Genomic DNA, 21,854 nt, shown 5'->3' on the forward strand with positions numbered 1-21,854 from the left:
CTCAAAACAGATAATTTAAAAAGAAGGGGAGAGCTGGAGAGATGGCTCAGAGGTTAAGAGCAATTGCTGCTCTTCCAGAGGTCCTGAGTTCAATTCCCAGCAATCACATGGTGGCTCACAACCATCTATAATGAGATCTGATGCCTTCTTCTGGTGTGCAAGCATGTATGAGATAGAACACTATATCCATAATAAATAAATATGTTTTTAAAGGTTTATTTATTTATTATGTATATAGTATTCTGTCTGCATGTATCCCTTCAGGCCAGAAGAGGGCACCAGATCTCATTTCAGATGGTTTTGAGCCACCATGTGGTTGCTGGGAATTGAACTCAGGACCTCTGGAAGACTAACTAGTGTTCTTAACCACTGAGTCATCTCTCCAGCCCAAATATGTTATTTGGTTCTTTTGTTTTGTTTTTTAAAGAGAAATGAAACTAAGTGTATGGTGCTGACATCTGTAACCCTACCACTCAGGAGGTGAAGACAGGAGGAAAAAAAGGTCAAAGCTAAGAAACAAAAACAAAATCTGATCGGCGGTGGCGCACACCTTCAATCCCAGCACTCGGGAGGCAGAGGCAGGCGGATCTCTGTGAGTTTGGGGCCAGCCTGGTGTACAGAGTGAGTTCCAAGACAGCCAGAGTCACACAGAGAAACCCTGTCTCAAAACTACTCATCCTAAAAAAATGTTCAAGGTCATCCCCAGCTACATAAGGGATTGGGGAAGAGCCTGAGCTACATGAGACTGCCTCAAAAAAAAAAAAATCAGTTTCAGAGCTGGGGATGCAGCTCAGTAGTAGAGTATCTGCTTAGCATGCATCCCTAGCAATTATGTGTGTATGTAAACACATATATTCAATATATATATGCACATGTGTGTAGCACCTCCATAATTGTCAGGCATGATTTGTTATTTCTCACACATGCCTGCCTCTGTCCATGTTGGACCCTCTCTGACATTCCTTCCCTTTCCCCATTCCTGTACCTGATGTCCTCCTATTCAATCTTCTCAGCGGTTAAGAGCACTGATTGCTCTTACAGAGAACCTGGGTTCAATTCCCAGTATCCACCTAGAAGCTCACAACCATCTGTAACTCCAGTTCCAGAGGATCTGACACCCTCTTCTGGCCTCTTGAAGGAATCCAGCCAGGCACACAGTGCACAAACACACATGAAGGCAAAACACCTCTCAAATGCATAAAATAAAATAATCATTAAAAAAAATAAATCTCAGAGGCTTGAGCGGTGGCTCAGTGGTTAAGCACTGGCTGCTCTTCCAGAGGTCCTAAGTTCAATTCCCAGCAACCACATGGTGGCTCACAACCATCTATAATAGGATCCGATGTCCTATTCTGGCATGGAGAGCACTCATGCATAAAATGTAAATAAATTATTAATTTTTACAAATCCCATTGCAGTGCAGGAAATGTAACTCAATTGGTAGAGGGCTTGTCTAGCATATACAAAGCCCTGGATTGAATCCCTGCTGCATTAAGTAGGTGTGGTGGCACTGCTTGTAATCTCAGAGCTCGGAAAGTTCAAGGTCATTCTCAGCTATATAGCAACTTCAGCCTGGGGTACATGAGACATGTCTCAACCCTGTCCTTACCTTGAACTGAAACAGGATGAGAGTGATGGCTCAAGTGGGTAAAATCACTTACCATCAAATTTGACAACAAATTTGACCCCAGGAGTCAGGTGATGAAGGGAGAAAACAGATTGATTTTTATATTCATAAAATGGCTCACACATGTACTCACAAATAAATAAATACATTTCATTTAAAATACATTGAAGCTGGGCGTAGTGGCACTCATCTTTGATCCTAGCACTTGGGAGGTAGAGGTGGATGGATCTTTGTGAGTTTGAGCACAGCCTGGTTAGTGTATGCATCAAATTCCTGGCCAGCCCATGTCTCAAAATTGGAAGGAATGAATGGGAGATGGCTCAGTGGGTAAAGGTGCTTGACACCAAGTCTGCTAACCTGAATTCAATGCCTGGGACTCATTTGTTAGGAAAAAAACCAACTCCAGAAAGTGGTTCTCTGACCTCCAAACTCGTGTCCCTCTCCCTACAAGATAAATACACATTTGTAAAGATTAAAAAAAAGAAAAAGAAAAAATTAGAAAAGAAAAGAATTTCTCTCCAGGAAGCCCTTCCTCTCCACAAGCTGAGGTCTTCTCCCCCCACCTCTGAGCTGTCTCCATGATTCAGTGTCCACAAGAGCCTGGAGGTGTCTATATGTCCCTCTGTGGCAGTGGCCTTCCCACAGGAAATTGAGGGTTTCTTGAGGTTCAGATGAAAGATGAGAGTCCCAAGAGCCCCCAACAGGGAATGAGTACAGAGGAGGGTTATAGGGCAGGGTTTGGTAACCCAGGAAGCAACCAGAGGGGCTAGGATGACTTGTAAAAGTCATCATGGCTCCAAACCACAGTCATCACAGCCATTCAAGTGCTCATGGGGTCCAGAGAAGAGTCTACGGCTGGGGAGAGTAAAGCTAAAGCTCTCACATAGGCCATGTTCTCCCCTGAGCCATCTGAATGGAAACTTTCTCTCAGACTGGATGCTCTAGGGGATTCTAAGATCTTCAGCACAAAAAAGCACCCAAGGAATCTGTTGATCCCACGGCTCCTTTTAGACAGGAAATTGTGAACACAATGGCGAAAATGACACAGGGGAATGGAGACTAAAGGAAGGCATGGCTACAAAACAGGAACTGGACTGAAAGAGGGGTCTCCATCTGCTTTAAATCCTTTCAAATCCCTGCTGCCCTTCTTAGCTATTGCAGAAGCATTTCCCAAGGTTTCAGGGTCACAAGAGCACAGGACTGGTGCAGTGACTGTTCCCACAGCTTTGCAACCTTTGGTGGCTCCGACCTGTGTGGTGTGGATGGGCAAGCACCTCCTCCCTTGACCCTGCTGGCCGCTTTGGCTAGGGATGACATTTCTCCTCCATGAGCTCAGTCCCTGGGGACTTGGGACCTGGGACCAGGCCAAGACACAGCTGTAGGCACGCTGACTAGGAACCTGAGAACATGCCCTTAGCTTTTCCTCCCAGGACTGCCCTCTGGGTAGAATCTGTGCCTTGGTCCTCACACCCAGGAAGAGTACTATGATGTAGAGGGGCAAGGGCTTCTGGCTATGTGTGGCAAGGCCAAACTCCAGGACATGTGGGCTGGGGACCCAGCCAGGCCTGCTGACACAGCCTCCCTGGGATCCTCTGATGCCTAAACTACCAAACTGCCTACAGTGGCATGGTCACTCTCCTTAGCAATTTCCTATCCCTGCCTCACAGCCTTCTGAGCCTTTCACAGGTTGTTTCCAGGGCCAGTCTCATGCCCAAGACAGCTCTTCACCTAGTGGATCATCCCAATACTTTTCACTCTTTATCCCATTTCTTCATTAATTCATTCATTCTCTAAATTCTTTGTTTACTTACTTGTCTGTTTTCTTTTCCTTTTATTTTTCTATTTATCACATGTGATTTGCCCATGTGTCTGTACACCAGCTGCATGCCAGGTGCCTTCAGAAGCAGCAAAAGGGCAAGAGATCCCCTGGAACTGGAGCTGTGAGATACCATAGGAGTGCTGGGGATTGAACCTCTAGTAGAGCAGCCAGTCCTCCTAACCACTTAACTATCTCTTTGCCCTCCTTAATTACATTTTTTGTAGACAGAAGTTTCTGTTCCATCTGGTCCTGGAGCCACTTAGCCCTAAATAAACACAGATGCTTATATTAATTATAAGCTGTTTGGCCAATGGCTCAGGCTTCTTATTAGCTAGTTCTTTCTTAATTATTAATCCATATCTATTAATCTAAGTATTTCTACATGGTCTTATCTTACTGGAGAATGTCTGGACCTGTTATTCCTTCATTGGCTACATGGCATCTCCTTGAGGCTCCTCTCCACGTCCTCTCCCCACAATTCTCCTCATCTCATAGACGCATTTATACTTTCTACCAGGCTACTGGACAATCAGTGTTTTATTCACCAACTAATAGGAGAAACATACATATGGAAAAACATCCCTTATCCCATTCTAAAGCATTATTTATTGATGTGTGTGTGTGTGCCAGTACAACATGTGTGCTATGTGTTTGTGGAGGTCAAAGGACACCTTGTAGAAGTTGATTCTCTCCTGTCATGTAGCTCTAGGGATAGACCTAGGTCCTTGGGCTGGTGGCAAGAACATGTACCTGTTGAGACATCCTACCAGCCCCACTCGTTTATTTGTTTTTTAGATAGGTACTCAAGTATTCTAGGCTACCCTTGAAGTCACTCACTAACTTACTATATAAGGAAAGATGACCTTGATTTCCTGATCCTCCTGCCTCTACCTCCCAAGTGCTGGGATTATAGATAAGCAACATTTGATGCAGTGTTGGGAATCAACACCAAGGCTTTATATATGCTAAGCAAACACTGTTATCAACTGAGCTACACACCAAGCCCTGGTTTTGTTGTTGTTCTTGTTTGGTTTTGGTTTGGTTTTTAGAGACAAGATTTCTCTATGTAACAACTTTGATTGTCCTGGAACTTATAGAGATCTGCCTGCCTCTGCTTCCCAAGTGCTGAGGTTAGAGGTGTGCGCCACCACCACCAGACCTGCTTGTTTGTTTATTGAGACAAAGTCTTGGTACTTAACCCAAGTTGGACTTGAACTTGAAATCCTCCTTCACTCAGCCTTCCAAGTACCAGGATTCCAAGTAACACAGCCAGCCTGACAAATACCTTCTTGATGTTAGGTCCTATTGTAGATGGAGGTGGCCCAAGTCACAGCCAACTTTCTGATTAAATATGATAGACAAAGGGGGGGAGGGGGATCTAAAACCATAGCATTCAGGTGAAGCAGGAGGATAGTGAATTCAAGGGCAGCCTGGCCTGCAGAGTGACTTCCTGTTTCAAAGACAACACCACCAAAAATCCTGTCTTAGTTTGCTCTTTATTGGTGTGATAAAATACCAAAACCAAACTTGGGAGGAGCAGATTTATTTCATCTCATAGCACACAGTCTATCAATCAAGGAAGCCAAGGCAGGAACGGGGAGACAGGAACTGAAGCAAAACCAAGGGGGGGGGTGCTGTTTACTGCCTTGCTCCCCATGGTTTACTCAATTTGCTTTTTTGTTGTTGTGGGGGTTGTTTTTGTTTTTGTTTTTTCCAAGATAGGGTTTCTCTATGTAACAACTCTGGCTATCATGGATTTGCTTTCTAGAGCAGGCTGGCTCAACTCACAAAAAATGCTTCTACCCCTGGAATCAAAGGTGTGTGCCACCCCTGCCTGAACAAGCTGCTTTTTTATACTACTCAAGACCAGGGATGGCACCTCCCACAGTGGGTTTAGCCCTCCCATCCCAGGTCAATCATTAATCAAGAAAATGCCTCACAGACTTGCCCATAAGTCAACCTGATGGAGCCTTTTCTCAATTGCAGTTCCCCCTTCCAAGATCCCAAGATAAGTCTAGTTGTGTAGAGTTGACAACTAACCCACACACAACCAAGCAAACAAAGAGATGTGGCTCAGTGGTATAGTACTGCCTAGCATGAATGTTGCCTTGGGTTTGATCCCCAAAATACAAATATAAACAAAAAAGGAACCTCACATGATGGTACACACCTTTAGTTCCAGCACTAAGGAGGCAGACAGCCTGGTCTGATTTACCTACATAGAGTTCCAGGACAGTCAAGTGAGACCCTGTCTCCAAAAAACAAAAACACAGCAGAGGGAGCCTGGGGGAAATGACTCGGCTATTTGGCACATGCTGCTCTCCCAGAGAACCCAAGTTCAGTTCCTACCATCTGCGTGGTAGCTCACAACTGCCTATAACTCCACTTCCGGGGGGAAATCTATCATCATTGAGAGCACCTACATGCATGTGGTGTACATACAGGCAGGCAGGCACAACACATGCAAAAAAAATTTTAAATAATTCAAAACAAATAAATAAGCCAGATGGTGGTGGTGCATGTCTTTAATCCTAGTACTCAGGAGTCAGAGGTAGCAGATGTTGGTAAATTCACTGCCAATCTGGTCTACAAGAAAAGAGTTCCAGGACAGCCAGGGCTACAAAGAGAAATCCTGTCTCAAGAAAACATAAATAAATAAATAAATAAATAAATAAATAAGACATTAAAAACTATTGCAGCCAAATGTAGTGATGCATACTTTGAGAAAGCTAACCTGGACAGCTCAGTACTAGATTTGCCTGACAAGTGTAAGGCCTTAGGTTCAATTCTTAATGCCTGGAGGGGAAAAGAAGACAACAAAACAAAATCCTATTGAGATGTGGTGGTTAAATGTGGCAGAAGGAAGGGAGAGACGGTGTGAGGAGTCTGGAAAGAATTGCTGAAGAGGGAGAATTATAGGAAACCTGAAGAACAAGTGAACTGGGAAGGCCAGCAGCCTGAGGACAATAAGGAAGGGTTCCAGGGGGGAGAAGCAGGCAGGGGCTCTGGGGTAGAGTTCCAAGAGGTCAAAGGGTCTGAGATTCTACTCCAAGTACAGTGGAAGCCAGGAGAATTTTAGTGAAAGGCTGACGACCTTGTGAACAGATCGTCCTGAAATCCCATCTTCTTGTCTCTTGGGGGACACCCATCCCCTCGATGCCATGGCCTTATACATCAGATCTTCAGATCTGCCAGGCGATCCCGCATGGCTCCTCCATCAAATTGATCCTGATGTTTCCCCATCCTCTGCCCACCCACTAGGTGTAGGGAGGGCTCCAGGCCTCTGGCCAGCTCCTGCTTAGCCTCCCTCAGGGCATCCAGCTCTGTCCAGCTTTCCTCCTCCTCAATGTGCAGGAAACAGCTCTCTGGGGTCTACAGGGGTTTGCACGCTTGCTCCTTGTCCTCCATCACTCACTCAGCATCTTTTGAAACCACAGTCTATACCAGGCATCTTTTGACACCTTTGCTGTTTCCATAACTCACTAGCCTGATTGGCTTCTTTCTCTCTCCCTAAATATCAGGACCTTCCTTGCTCCGAGGAGATGTCCTGTCTTCAGTATTTCACCCCCTCATCTTGTCCTCCAGTGCATGATAAGGCTATCTCGGTCCTTGAACCCATCAGATGTTTCTAGATCCCGGTCCCTTAGATTAGACATGCCCCTATTCTGCCTCAGTGCCTCCCCTGCACATCTGTGTCTCCATTTGCCTGGACTTGAACCCCATGTTCATCTCAGTCTCAGCCCAAATAAGATTCCACACACGGAGATTTATTTGAACTCCTCCCTTGCTGGTATTTTGAAGTTCTTTTACAACCCCATGCCATTTTAGACAGCACTGGCCTGAAGTCTAGAGGAAATGATAAATCAGCGTGGGTGAGGGGCTGCCCTAAGGTGGAGGACATTTTTTTTTTTTTCTCAAGGTTCAACTCTGAGACAGTCTCTTCCAAGGGGCCTTTATTCTCTTTCTCCTACCAGGTCCCTGCCTGTGCCATGTTCCTTATTCCACTAAGGTCTGACCACATTCTTGCCTGTCTCTGTCCCTGTCCAGCTTCGTCTCCTCTGCTCTTTCTCTGGAGCAGGACTGATGATGTTTGTCCAGTGACACTAACTGATGAACGAATGAATGAATGAGTGAATGGGTGAGTGAGTTGGGTGAGTGAATGAATGAATGAATGATAGAAAGGGAGCTGGAGGCAAAGGCTTAGAGAACCTAGTTTGGAACTCAGCCCTCCACTCCTGCCCAAAGTGATGTTTATGCTAGGTCCCCCAGGTCAGAAAAATTGGCTCCCGGATCGACTGGCTCAGGTTGGGGAAGACCAACCCTGTTTAGGGGACTCTGCCCAATGATTATGATCCCTCCTTTAGAAGACCCTTCCTCCACCCGCTCCACTCCCTCTCTGCAATTGCGCGGGGTGGGGGTGGGGCAGGATGGGGGTGGGGAGACGGATGGACTGACAGAAGGCAGAGCTTTCTGGTTACCCTGGCAACTGTCCCAGCAACTGTCCAAGGCCTCCGGTCAGCCTTTGCCTGGGCCTCTCTAGTCACCCAGACAACCGTTACCTCGTTCTGGTCAACCATCAACCCTTCTACGGTCACCCTGGCAACCATCAGTAGACCCACCACCCTGGTGTCGATCCTCATCCGGCCTACAGATTTTCTCGCCCCAGAACTCCGCTCTAGGATCTGAGAGCCCCTCCTCCTGACCTGCGGGGAGGCAGGCCTTGGTTATGCCTTTAGTATGTAGGCCGGGCCCTGGGGGTCCCCCGCTCTACAGTCTGAGAAAGTCTTTTCCCGTCTCCCTGCGCGCGCATTCTTGCATGAACTGTCCAGCCGCCACAGGCAGCTCTTCAAAATTCAAGCCATGTCCCTCCTCTGCTGAAAAAAAAAAAAAAAAAGTCTCCCCGGCTCCCTTTGACGATCAGTCTGCTTGCTTCCGTTATTCCAATGCCCAAGATCATTCCCTCCTCAGACCTTCCTAGTAGCTGTTTGCCATTCCTGGGAAAAATGCGTCCCGCCCCGCCCCCTCGAGAAGCCTTATCTAGTTGTCATTCACTGGCATAGCCTCCTATTCACTCCCCGTCTGTGAAATCCAGAATTCCAAGACGGCCCCCTGACTCACATTCTATCCCCAGAACCTATGTCGGTCTGTTGAGTAAAAAGCATGGGAGTACTTGGGAGGATGGGAGGGAGAAGGAACTGGGATTGATATGTAAAATAATATTGTTTTTAATTTAAATTTAAAAATCTAGGGAAAAATAAATAATTATTTAAAAATAAAAAGAAGACAGAAGGAGTCGGACAGTGGTGGTGCATGCCTTTGATCCCTGCACTAATGGGAGAGACAGGTAGATCTCTGAGTTCGAGGCCAGCCTGGTCTACAAAGAAAATTAAAAAAAAAAAAAAAGCCATGGAGGTTACAGAGAGAAACTCTATCTTGAAAAAAACAAAATGGGGGGGGGGGCAATGAGATGGCTCAGTGGGTAAAGATGCTCAGTGCCAAAATTGACAGCCTGAGTTCAGTCCCCAGGACCTACAGAGTGGGCAGAATGGATTTTTAAAAAAGTAAAACAGAAAAGAACACCAAATGAATGATAGTGCACACCCGTAAACCCAGCACTTAGGAGGCTGGGGCAGGAAAACCACACATTCTAGCAAGACTGCCTTAAGAAAAAGAAAGGAAGAAAACGAAAAAGGAAAAAACAAGGCTGGAGAGATGCTTTGAAGTTTGGAGCACATGTAAAAGTTCAAGCTGGCCTCAAACCTGTGACCGTCTTCCACAACCTCCAGTGTACTGAGGAGCTTACACACTTGCACCTGCCATACCTGGCTTTCTCCCTCCACTTGTAATCCCATCATGTGGAGGCTAGGTCTACAGGCCTGTAGACATTTAGCAGAATTTGGCCAAGTCAGATATGGTAGCACACACCTGGAACCCCAACACTCAGGAGACTTTGTCAAGAAGATCTCCAGCTCAACAGGAACCTCAGCTACTAAAAACAAAAAAGTGGCAATTTGAGGCAGAAGATAATAAGAGTTGGAGGCCTCTGGTCCCAGATGGTGGCCATTTATTCCATACATAGTGGAGTATATATGCATGTGTGCATACACATATGTCATGGTGCACACGTGGAGGTCAGAGGGCAAATTGAGAGAGTCAGGTCTGATTTTCTGTCATGTGAGCCACAGGGATCAAAGTAATCAGGTCATCTGGTTTAGTGGCAAGCACCTTTAGCTGCTGAGTCATCATCTTGCATCCTCCCAGATGGGCACTTAAGGAGCTTGTGCTGAGTTCAGCATCCCGGGCTTTCTAACAGAACCCAGAGCTATTTTCCTGGGGATCTGAGACAGGTTGAGAAGAGAGAATTTAACCTGACTTGAATTTGGTCACAATGGAGAGGGTGCTCACTGGGAGCTGCCCTGGGTTTAGCTGGAGAGGAGTAGATACTCACCTGTTCTCCTTTGTGGGTTGGTCTTGGTGAGGGCATTAGAATGTGACTGGGAGGCACCCCATTCTTTGTAGTTCTTATTTATTTTTTATTTATCACTTATTTTTGAGAAAATGAGCCAAAAGTTTTATTTATTCACTTTTTGCATTTGAAGTACTCTTCGATGTCATCCTTGGCCTGGGTTGTTTGCCACAGTTCTTAACCAATACACAACTGCAAGCAACCACGTTAACAGGTTTCCCCTCTCCCTTGATTTCTAGGCCTACCCATTCCCCTAGTTTCTTGTCATCACCAACCTTAATTAGGTTGATTTGGTGCTCAGCACAAAGTGTCTCCACCAGCTTGACATAGTACATAGGCTCAACACAGTTGAGCTTAGCTTTTGTCTATGGCTTTGCCAGCTTCATGTATGCCAAGTGACAGGCCATTGTGGGTAAGGGCAGTCTTCAGCAATTCTTGTAAAACAGTGCTCATGTCCATTACACCTCCAGCTCTAATTATGAATTACAGGAGAGGCCAAATCTTGAACACACCCAGACCTCCACCTCTTCAAAACTCCTTGGCAGCTGGTAAAAAGCTGTTGTTATCCATTTATTAAGACGTAGTATGGCTGTGCAGCCCAGGATGGCCTTGAACTCAACAATATTCTCACCTTAGCTCTTCAAGTGTTGAGATTACAGGGATGCATCCTTGTGTCCCGTAAATCACCCTCTCTTTTTAAAAGTTGATTTACTTATTTTGAATGTGTATGGCTGTGTGCACATACAATTGAACTCAGTCTGTCAGGCTTAATGGCAAATCCCCTCACCTGCCAAACCATCTTTCTTAAACCAGTAATACTGTCATTGAAAGAGTCTGATACAACTAAGCAGTGGGAGCATACATCTTTAATCCCAGCACTCAGGAGGCCAAGGCAGATGGATCTCTGATCTGAGTTTGAGGCCAGCCTGGTCTATAGAGTGAGTTCCAGGACAGCCAAGGCTTCACAGAGAAACCCTGTCTTGAAAAACAATTTTTTTTTGTTTTTTGTTTTTCAAGACAGGGTTTCTCTGTGTAGCTTTGGATATTGTCCTGGAACTTGCTCTTGTAAACCAGGCTGGGCTCGAACTCACTGAGATCCTCCTGCCTCTGCCTCCCAAGTGCTGGGAGTAAAGGCATGTGCCACCAACACCCGGCCGAAAAACAAATTCTTGATTATTTTTGTGTGTGTGTTTCACTTGCATGCATGTATGTGCACTATGTGCATGACTGTTGCTCAGGATACCAGAAGAGGGTGTCAGATCCCCTCAATGTGGAGTTATAGATGGTTGTGAAACTCCGTATGAATGCTGAGAATTGACTCATAGCCTCTACAAAAATGACAAATGTTCTTAACCACTAAGCCACCTTCCCAGCTCTAGAGGCACTGTATTTTTCATAGTAAAATGAAATTTCATTTTAGCATATTAACAATTAAAGTGAAGTATCCCTGTAGATTAGAAATAAATTGAATGCAATCAGTGGTGGCACACACCTTTACTTTATTTTTTACATTCCAATCCTAGTTCCCCCTTCTGCTCCCTCCACCCCCCCCCCACCTCCCATGTACTCCTCAGAGAGGATAAGGCCTCCCCTAGGAAGTCTACTAAGTCTGCCCAATCATCTCATTGAGGCAGGACCAAGGTACCTCTCCACCCCACACCCCTGTATCTGGGCTGAGCAAGGTATCTCTCCATATAAAATAGACTCCACTAAGTCAGTTTGTGCATTCGAATTAGATCTTGGACCCACTGCTAGTGGCCTCATATATTGTCCCAGTCACACCATTGTCACCTATATTAACAGAATCTAGTTCGGTCTTATGCAGGTTCCCCATTTGTCAGATCTGAGTCAGTGATCTCTCACTAGCTTGGATCAGCTGATTCTGTGGTTTCCCCATCATGGTCTTGACTCCTTTGTTCATATTATCTCTCCTTCCTCACTTTGACTGTATCCCAGGAGCTTGGCCCAGTGGTTAGTTGTGGATTTCTTCATCTGCTTCTGGAAGAGGGTTCTAGCTTCTCTAGGGTTGTGGATTGTAGGCTGGGTATCTTTTGTTTTACATCTGGTATCCATTTATGAGTGAGTATATACTATACTTGTCTTTCTGGGTCTGTGTTACCTCATCAAGGATGGTTTTTTTCTAGTTATGTCCATTTCCTGGCAAATTTTAGGATGTCATTGTTTTTTACCACTGAGTAGTAAGTACAGTACTTCATTGTGTAAATATACCACATTTTCTTTATCCATCCTTCAGTCGAGGGGCATCTAGGTTGTTTCCAAGTTCTGGCTATTATAAATAATGCTGCTATGAACATAGTTGAGCAAATATCCTTGTAGTGTGAATGTACCTCCTTTGGGTATATGTCCAACAGTGGCATCGCAGGGTCTTGAGGTAGGTTGATCCCTAATTTACTGATAAATTGCCATACTGATTTCCACAGCAGCTGTACAAGTTTGCACTCCCACCAGCAATGGAGGAGAGTTTCCCCTTTCTCTAAGTCCTCTCCAGCATAATCTGTCATTGGTGTTTTTGATCTTAGCCATTCTGATGGTGTAAGATGGTATCTCAGAGTGGTTTTGATTTGCATTTCCCTGATGACTAAGGATGTTGAGCATATCTTTAAGTGTCTTTCCACTGTTTGAGATTGTTCTGTTGAGAATTCTGTTTAGATCTGTACCTCTTTTTTTTTTTTTTTTTTTTTTTTTCTTCCGAGACACGTTTCTATGTATTGCTTTGTTTGGAGCCTGTCCTGGAACTAGCTCTGTAGACCAGGCTGGCCTCGAACTCACAGAGATCCACTTGCCTCTGCCTCCCAAGTGCTGGGATTAAAGGTGTGTGCCACCAATGCCCAGCTCTGTACCTCATATTTTAATTGGATTATTTGGTAGTCTGATGTCTAGTTTCTTGAGTTCTTTGTATATTTTGGAGATGTGGGACTGGTGAAGACCTTTTCCCATTCTGTAGGTAACTGTTTTGTCTTGTTGACTGTGTCCTTCGCCTTACAGAAGCTCCTCAGTTTCAGGACATCCTGTTTATTAATTGTTGCTCAGTGTCTGTGCTACTGGTGTTCTATTTAGGAATTGGTCTCCTGGCACATGCCTTTAATCCCATCACTCCGTAGGCAGAGGCAGGTAAAGTGATCTCTGAGTTCAAGGCCAGCCCGGACTACAGAGTGAGTTCCAGGATAGCCAAGGCTACACAGAGGAACCCAGTCTCAAAAAATAAAAAGAAATACATTGTATGTTATATTGGAGGTGGAAACAAGACAAAAACGTTAGAATTTGTGGCTTGTGTAGCCACTGGGGCAGGAACATTTTGGAAAGGAGAGGTAAGCAACTTACTCCACAAAGCAGAGGCATACCTGACTACCAGTCAACATGTTTGCTTACACATGCAAACACCCATGCTATGTATGAGTCAGGATACCCACAAAAACTTTTGTGTGCAATACAGGAGTCATTTGCTTTGTGTGAGCTGGGAGTCCATCCTGTGCACACACATTGCACAGATTCTCAGGTACATAAGGATAGAGGGTATGTGTTCCCACATATCATGTACCTGTTGGGCTGGTGAGCAGGGGCTACTAGTACAGCAGGTCTTGCAAGAAGGCCCACATGTACTGATGCATCTCCTGAGCATGGGTCTGTGGAATCCAGTGCCCACTGCCTTGCAGGATGTGGCTTTCCAGCCGGCCTGGCACAAAGCGGCTACCAATAGCTCCCACCAGCCCTTGCTGCAAAGTGTAGTCTTTCTCCCCCCACAGCAGCAGTGTGGGTGTGGACAGTTCTTGGGGCTCCAGGGGGAAGTTCCTATGGCCAAGACAGACTGTTAGCAGAATGGCTACCTGCATTGGGGTGGGGGTGAGGGAGTGGCTGGCACTCCTGTGAGCTTTTTTCCTGGGCATAGCCTTACCTAAATATGTTTCGATAGTAGTTGATAGGCCCGGTGAGACCTCCAGGTTGTGAGAAGTGATAAAGGAAAGCTTCAAGTTCACAAGGGGTCAGACACGGGATGCCATTCTTGCGGTGGGTGTAAACTTCTTTTAGTATCTGGGTGTGCATAGGAGAGTGCTGGTTTCAGTGTCCAGCCTGCTCAGCCCCAATCTGCTATCCCCCGTCCCTAGACCTCAGCCCTCACTGCACCTGGAAGTCCGACAAAGACAGCAGTGTCTCTGGCAGCCAGGGAAGCTGGAACAGGAACATGTAGTTTGATCGGAATAACTGGCCGATGTGGTGGATTGAATATTCTGGGAAGAGGGTAAAGGATGTGAGGGCTGGCTTGGGATGGCCCTTGCTCTATATCTCCACACACCCAGCTCAGGCACACAGGCCTCTAGAACATCACTGCTGCCTTCCTGTCTATGAAGATGCCGACCCCACTTTGGCCACGTGCTGCCCTGCCAGTTGTCTTTATAGCTGCAGAACAGGTGAAGCTGGAGAGATGGCTCAGTGCTTAGAAGTGCTTGCTGCTTTTCCAGAGGCCCTAAGTTTGTTTCCAAGCACTCATGTTGGATGGCATACAATGGTCTGTAACTCTAGCTCCAAGGGACCCAATGCCCTCTTCCAGCCTCCATGGTACTCAAGTACACATGTACACACACACATATGAACACATGCACACACACACAAACACACACACACACACACTGAGAGAGAGAGAGAGAGAGAGAGAGAGAGAGAGAGAGAGAGAGAGAGAGAGTGGCCAGGTGGTGGTGGCACACGCACACTTTTAATCCCATCACTCGGGAGGCAGAAGCAAGCGGATCTCTGTGAATTCAAGGTCAGCCTGGTCTACACAGCTAGTTCTAGGACAGGACAGGCTCCAAAGCGATACAGAGAAACCCTGTCTCGAAAAACAAACAAACCAAACAAACAAACAAACAAAAGAATGGAGGTGCCTCTCTCTGCAGACCCTGGTGCTTCCAGAGGTACCAGCAGGCTCCCCTGCTTAGACCTGCAAACGTTTCCCCTGCTCCACACAATAAACATTTATGGAGTAACTACTGTGTACCAGGCTCCCGCAGAAAGGGATAAAAGGAGACAGATATCAAACACAGGAAAGATTACAGTGCTGTTCAGGTAAGCTATTGGGTAGTTCAGTGAGGAGTATGTGATTAGCAATCTTGAGGCTCTAGATTATATTATCTCCCCATCCACCCCCGCACCAACTAATCAGTTAGTAAAGGTCAAGTAACAAAAGACATTAGGTGGCCAGAGAGGACATCTGATCCTACTGTGGTGTGGTTGGTGCATTGTCTGAATCTTCACTGTCAAAAGAAAGACATCAGTGCCAGGTTTAGAGGCGCACACCTTTGATCCAGCATTCAGGAGGCAGAGGCAGAGGCAGATGTATCTCTATGAGTCTGAGGCCAGCCTGGTCGATATAGCAAGGTCCAGGCTGGCTAAGGCTGCATAGTGAGACTTTTCTCAAGAAAGAAAGGGTGGGGAGGGAGAAAGAAAGGAAGGAGGGAGGGAGAGATAGAGAGGAAGGAGGGAAGGAAGGGAGAGGAAGAAGAAAGGAAGGAATGAACGAATGAACAAAGGAGGACATTGCTTTCTTCAGTTTCCCTCAACTGGAAAATGAAGCTAACAATACTTTCATAAGTTCAACAGCTCTGTAAAGTGATTGTATACAAGTTTATCATAGGTAACTGGCAGGCAGAGGTTGACCACTCTCGTTCAAAAAAAAAAAAACCCAACTTTTTTTTGTTTGTTTCTTTGAGACTGGGTATTTTTGTGTAGCCCTGGAACTATCTCTAAGACCAGTCTGGCCTCCAACTCACAGAGATGTTCCTACCTCTGTCTCCTGAGGACTGGGATTAAAGTTGTGTACCACCACCACTACCTAGCTCAAAATGTTAAATGCTCTAAAATATGAATGGTTTTTCACTCTGGGGACAGGGTCTTACTGTATAACCATGACTATCTTAGAACTCACAGAGATCCTTCTGCCTCTGCCTCCCAAGTGCTGGGATTAAAGGCGTGTGCTACCATGTCTTCGTGAAACTTTCAGTGTTATTATGGTGCTAACCACGGAAAATTCCACACCTGACTTCTAATGATTCAATATACACTTGTGTGTGTTTGTGTTATAGTGTGTTTGTTTGTTTCAGATACGATCTTGCAGTATATAGATAGCCCAGGTCATTCTCTAATTCATGATGCTCCTCCTGCATCAGCTTCCCAAGTACTGATTTTTTTAAAAAAAACAAAAAAAAACAAAAAACCCTTATTTTTGGTTTGGTTTGGTTCAGTTTTTTGAGACAGGGGTCTCACTATGTAGCTCTGACTGTCCTGGATCTAACTATATAGATAGACCTAGGTTACCCTCAGACTCACTGTCCCTGCTGCCTCCTGAGTTCTGGCATTGAAGGTGTGCATCACTGTGCCTGGCTTCTTTTTAGACTTAATTATTTTTATTTATGTGTATGGGTTTTTTTTTTTTTTTTGTCTACATGTATGAACGTATCATGTATGTGCCTGGTGTTCACAGAAGCCAGATGAGGACATTAGATCCTTTGTTGTTGTTGTTGTTGTTGTTGTTGTTGTTTTTCCAAGACAGGGTTTCTCTTTAACAGGCCTGGCTGTCCTGGAATTATTTCTGTAGACCAGGCTAGCCTCGAACTCACTGGGATCAAAGGTGTGCACCACTACCTCCTCCCTCAGCTGACATTAGATCTTTTGGAACTGGAGCCATCATGTGGGTGCTAGGAATCAAACTTGAGTTCTTCAAACAGCAAGTGCCCTTCACTACTGAGCCGTCTCTCCAGCCCCTGCCCCACCCCAAGTGCTGATATTAATAGGTGTGTGCTAGTGTAGCCAATTCCACAAACTTTCTTACACACACAAAATTACTAAAACAATTATATTAACTACTTCTAGTCTGTGTAAGGAAATATATAGGAAGATTAATTTCATGCTTAGATTTAGGCTCTAGCAACAAAGTTATCTTTTTATTGTATAACTACTCTAACATAAAATAAAATACAAAATCAGAAACACTCCTGACCCGGGCCTTCCTCTCCCTCCTCTCTCCCTCCTTCTCACTCTCTTTCAATGTTGGAGATTACATTCAGGTCCTCTAAAATACTAAACAAATGCTCAACCATTTTGCTATACTCCAGTTCTAATCTGGAACATTTTGTTATACTCACCTGGGTCCTTCCGAAGTGTGCTTTCATTGATTTCAGTCCCCAAGACAGTGACAGGTCCCAGATGCATACCATGGCCTTTAGGCATACCCCAACACTCCCAACACACCTTGGAACACTGATGAAGGAGGTCCACTGACCACGACCATCCTCTCCACTAGAGATGGGAAGTAGATGGAGAAATCCCAGGCAAGGTTAGCCCCCCAGTCGTGACTCACAAGGACGCACTTGGAATATCCTGTGGGGGGAGGGGCAGACATGATGGTGTAAGATGTAGTAGGGGTGAAGTTGAAGTGTGGGAGTGGGTTGCAAAAGGGGCAAAGATGACAAAATGCAGTGTGCATATGAGGCCTCTCCTGTGTTGGGTACTGACTAATTTGTACCCAGGCCTAGAATGATGTCCTTGATATCAGCCAACAGCAGGTCACGGGTGTAACAGTCCACATCCTTTGGAGCATCAGAAGGGCCGTAACCACGCAGGTCGACAGCTACCACATGGAAACGGCTCTGAAACTCCCGCAGCTGGTAGCGCCAGGAGAACCTGCCCGGTGAGGGAATTGGGAGTTGAGTCAGCCTTCTTCTGCAGGATGCACCTCCTATACCGGGCAGATGCCTTGGGCCACCCCACCTTTCTGCTCCAGACTTCTTAGAAAGGAAATGGAGAATCCCAGGTAGAGAAGCCCAAGGCCACCTCACCTTTAACAACCCCTTTGTTCAATCTCTTTGGAGGGTTAACCAGCTTTCTGGGCCAGTAACTCTGCCTCTTTGTACACCATCTGGGCTTTATAAGCTCTGCACCCCAGGTCTACTCAACCCTGTTGGTTCTCATTTTCTAAGTAGCCCGTAGTCAGAACTCTGCTCTTCCCCAGTCTAGTGGACACCAGGACCCAGGGACCCAGGCATACCAGTTCTCTGGAAAGCCATGCAGAAATAGCATAAGAGGCCCGTTACCACGACCAGCGGAGACGTAGTGCAGGCGCAGGCCCGAACTCTGCGGGAGGACCCAATCTAAGTAAGAGCTGAGGTAGGTAGGTAAGGGAGCTTCCTCCCTAGATGAACCCCCAAGATCAATTTGGATTCACACATTTCAACCCCCCTTTCTTCATTCTGCATCCACCCCACAAAACCTGACTCCAGGGGCACTCACCCTAAGGGTCAGAAAGCAGTGCTCGCCCAGCGTGGGGTCTCTTAGGCAGGCTGGCGCTGACAACCGCGGACGGCCGCAGCAGCCCCGGCGGGGTCGGCACAACACGTTGGTGAGCGCAATGCAGCTGTAGACAAACGCGGCTACCAAGGCCGCCAAATACACCAGGCTCATCACCAAGGCGCGCAGCAGCTTCAGCGAGAGGCGCGAGGGCGCCAACAGCGCTGTCACCACAAACTCCGGCATATCCTCGCGCTCCGGGACGACGACAGAGCCTTGGTCGGAAGACTGAACTGGGGCTGCCGGCCCCGGGAGCCCACCGCCTTTGTTTTGGGATCCCACTGTGTTGTCAGGCGCGGCGGGACCCGGGCCGCGACTGCGACCGCTCATGACTTACTCCAGAGTAGCAGGTAAACTACCTGGGCCGGATGCGACACTTAAGGGTGGGGCAGGTGGGAGGTGGAGCTTGCGAGGATCTGGCTTCTGTAGTTAGGGAGGAACTTTGGGGGAAAGAGGGACCGTGGGCGGCGCCCTAGGACATCTTGGGTGGAGTTTAATACTGGGACAGGATTTTAAAATGATTCCTGTAGCAGGCGGTGGTGGCGGTGTTTAGGCGAAGAGATGGCTCGGCAGGTAAGGGCATTTAGCATCACGCCTGGACATCTAAGTTTGATCCCAGGCAACCACACAGGCTTGTTGGCTTGGGTAAAGGCCAGACCCAAGAACACAAGACCTGGAGTTTGTTCTGGAGCTGAAGAGGGACTAGAGACTGACATGAGCGTGGAACAAACTCAAAAGGGGAGGGTCAGACAATGCTACATAGCTGGGAGTAGCAAGCAGGTGTGGGCAGTAGTAGTCTCACCGTGTACTTCCCAAGCTAGAGGGTGTGATATTCCCCTCGACCTCGACCTTGCCCTGGTCTAAAAGTGATCCATCATCACTTTTACCTGGTTCCAAACCCGCTGTATCCTCTCCTCTCATTGGCTTAGAAAGTCTGTCTATCCACCACCCCTATACCACTGTGATTGAACATGTGGGGCCTAAGTAAACAGTCAGAGTTGAGATCCAGGCTCTGTAGGTAGCAGTCAAACCTGGGGAGACCCTTCCTCCCAGAGAACAGGCCTGACTTGGAAGCTGGACCTAGCCTGGGCAGACTGGGTCACCTGGGATCTGGTTGAAAGAGGAAGCAGGGCAGTGCCTAGTATGATGGGGCATCACATCGAGTCGTGTCTCAGCAAGAAGCTAGCTTCTTTTGCAACCTTTCCCAAGATCCTTGACTATTTTAGGGACACCCATTATTTAACCCTTATAGCAACCCTAGTATGATCAGGCAGCATTATCATAACCTCACATTGCAGATTATGAACCTGAAATTCGGGGATGAGGTCATTTTGCCTGAAGTCATATATCTGGCTCAGCAGCAATCCAGAACATAGAAGCGGCAATCTGTGCTTCATCCAACACTAAAGCCACTGGCAAACTCCCAAATTTCTTCTGGTAGTTATTTAGGTATCCAGAGAACAAGTAGGTATTTAGAGAGATGCACTTCTATAGCTGCTTCTATTACTTTGGTACTAGTGATTGAGCCTAGAGCTTTGCACATGCAAGTAAGCACTTCAGTTGGGAGTGTCACCCTTAGCCTTAAAAACATTGGGTTACTGACTGTTACTCAGTACTTAAAAAAACTTGCAGGCATGAAATTTGTAGGCAAATGAACTGAACCAGAAAAAAAAAAAAAATCAGGATATCCTGAGGTAACCCACCTACAAAGATAAGTATGGTATGAATTCACTTAAATGTGGCTATCAGCCATTAAATAACCAACCTACTATGTATAGTCCCAGAGGTTCGATATAGAAGGAACTAGGGAGACACATGAATCTCCTTGGTGTCACACCCAACCTCGACCAGCAAGGAAAAACGCAACTCAAGAGAGATCTTCTAGCAGTTTAATCAGGATCCTTGAACATGCTTCTTCTGACTGACCCTCGGGAACCGCCTGCACAGGCTTAAATCCCCTTGCGCTGACCAATCCCAATGAGCCACATGGACCCTGCAGATAGGCTGCTCTTATATGGAAGCAAGCAAGCTGAACAGGCTTAGCCAAATAAGGACTTGCTTACAACAGAGAGCGCTCATCTTCTGGAAGGTGGAAGGCGGAAGCCAGTGCCATCTTTAAGGCACGGCACTTCACAGCTCTCTACACCTTGGGAGGGATTTTAGAATGGATTTTATGTGGGGACATGTGGGGATTGGAACATGAGGATCGAGTGGGAGGAAAAATAGTGTTGAGAGAGGGAATGGGGGAGCAACAGCTGAAATTGAGGGGTATTTGAGGGATGGTATGGAAACCCAGTAAAGTGGAAACTTTCTAAAATATATGAAGGTGATCCTAATGAGGTCTCCTAATAATAGGAGATATGATACAGAGTCCCAACTGGCCATCTCTTGTCACCAAATGAGGTTTCCAGTACCAGGACTAGGTTGCATTCAATTGAGTTGTTGACCAAGGGTGTCCCCTGGGAATCCCCAAACAGTCCAAGCTGTTCTTAAGACAATGGGTTGCTCTCTGCAAACTAGCAGTGAGGCCCCATTGCAGAGGACAACAGTAACACAAAACACTGAACATGAAGTGGAATGTTACTGTAGCTTCTTGTCCTGCCAGGTCCCTCTGCCGTCTTTTCAGCCCCAGATAGACAACACTAATGGCTAGGGCTTCTTACTGGCTAGCTCTGCCTTAATTATTATCCCGAAACTACTAATCTATGTATTCCTACATGGTCTTATCTTACCAGAGAACGCTTGGCATGTCTTATCCTCCCAGTTCCTCCATGGTGGCCCTCTCTACCTACTTTTCCCAGAATTTTCATCTCCTAGCCCTGCCTATCTTCATGACTGGACAATCAGTGTTGTAGTCATCAACAATAAGAGAAACATGAATCAGAAGACATCCCCCCATCAGTGGAGCTAGTGCCTACTGAAGCCTTCACCCCTATGTTCTACTGTATTTAGTGTGGGAAGGTACACTGCAGGTGACCAAAATAGAAATGTAAACACTAGTTTAGACACAAAACTTTTGATCTACAATCTGTTGTCCCATCTGTAAGATGGTGGCCAGATTTGTGGTCTGGTTTGACTTAAGGCCCACTCCATGAAACAGAACCCACACCCAACACTGGGTAGCAGTGCCCATCTGTAGTCCCAGCACTTGGGATGCGCAAAAAAGATGATTGGTGAAAGTTCCAAGCCAGCCTGGCTTACATACCCAGTCTAAAAATAATGAAAGAAAATCATTGCTATTTACTATTGGTTTTTGTTTTCAGACTGATTCTTTCAACTATAGCTTAGGATGGCCTGCAAGTGGCCTCCCCTTCTGGCTTGATGGGATTTCAGACATAGGTCACCTGTATCCAAAATTTTGAGACAAGAGCTTATAAACTGCTTAGAATCCACTTGTGCTTCAGCCTCCTGTGAAGCTACTGATGCCTGACCCAGTGGCTAACTCTTTGAGAGAGGGTCCCACATACCATGGAGCTGGTTCCAAACTGTCTATGTAGTGAATGATCAGGAGCTTGTGATCTTCCTGCTTTCGTTCTCAGGTGTTACAGAGATGCCATCACCATGTCTGGTTTGTGTGATGCTGCAAT

The 21,854-nt window shown here is 46.3% G+C and overlaps 1 protein-coding gene across 1 annotated transcript; it reads right to left on the reverse strand.

The window, feature by feature from the left end:
* Positions 1-13,354: 13,354 nt before the first annotated feature.
* Ephx3 (epoxide hydrolase 3) lies at positions 13,355-18,628 on the reverse strand. The gene is made up of 7 exons (XM_051177491.1): positions 18,211-18,628; positions 17,969-18,054; positions 17,447-17,604; positions 17,173-17,301; positions 14,056-14,159; positions 13,826-13,962; positions 13,355-13,722 (listed from the first exon to the last, which is right to left on the reverse strand). Exons 1-7 carry the CDS (start codon positions 18,595-18,597, stop codon positions 13,497-13,499), a joined length of 1,227 nt encoding a protein of 408 aa, XP_051033448.1. The 5' UTR covers positions 18,598-18,628; the 3' UTR covers positions 13,355-13,496.
* Between the last annotated feature and the right edge of the window lie 3,226 nt (positions 18,629-21,854).

The sequence above is a fragment of the Phodopus roborovskii genome, unplaced genomic scaffold, assembly GCF_943737965.1.
Source record: "Phodopus roborovskii unplaced genomic scaffold, PHOROB, whole genome shotgun sequence".
NCBI classification, from domain to species: domain Eukaryota; kingdom Metazoa; phylum Chordata; class Mammalia; order Rodentia; family Cricetidae; genus Phodopus; species Phodopus roborovskii.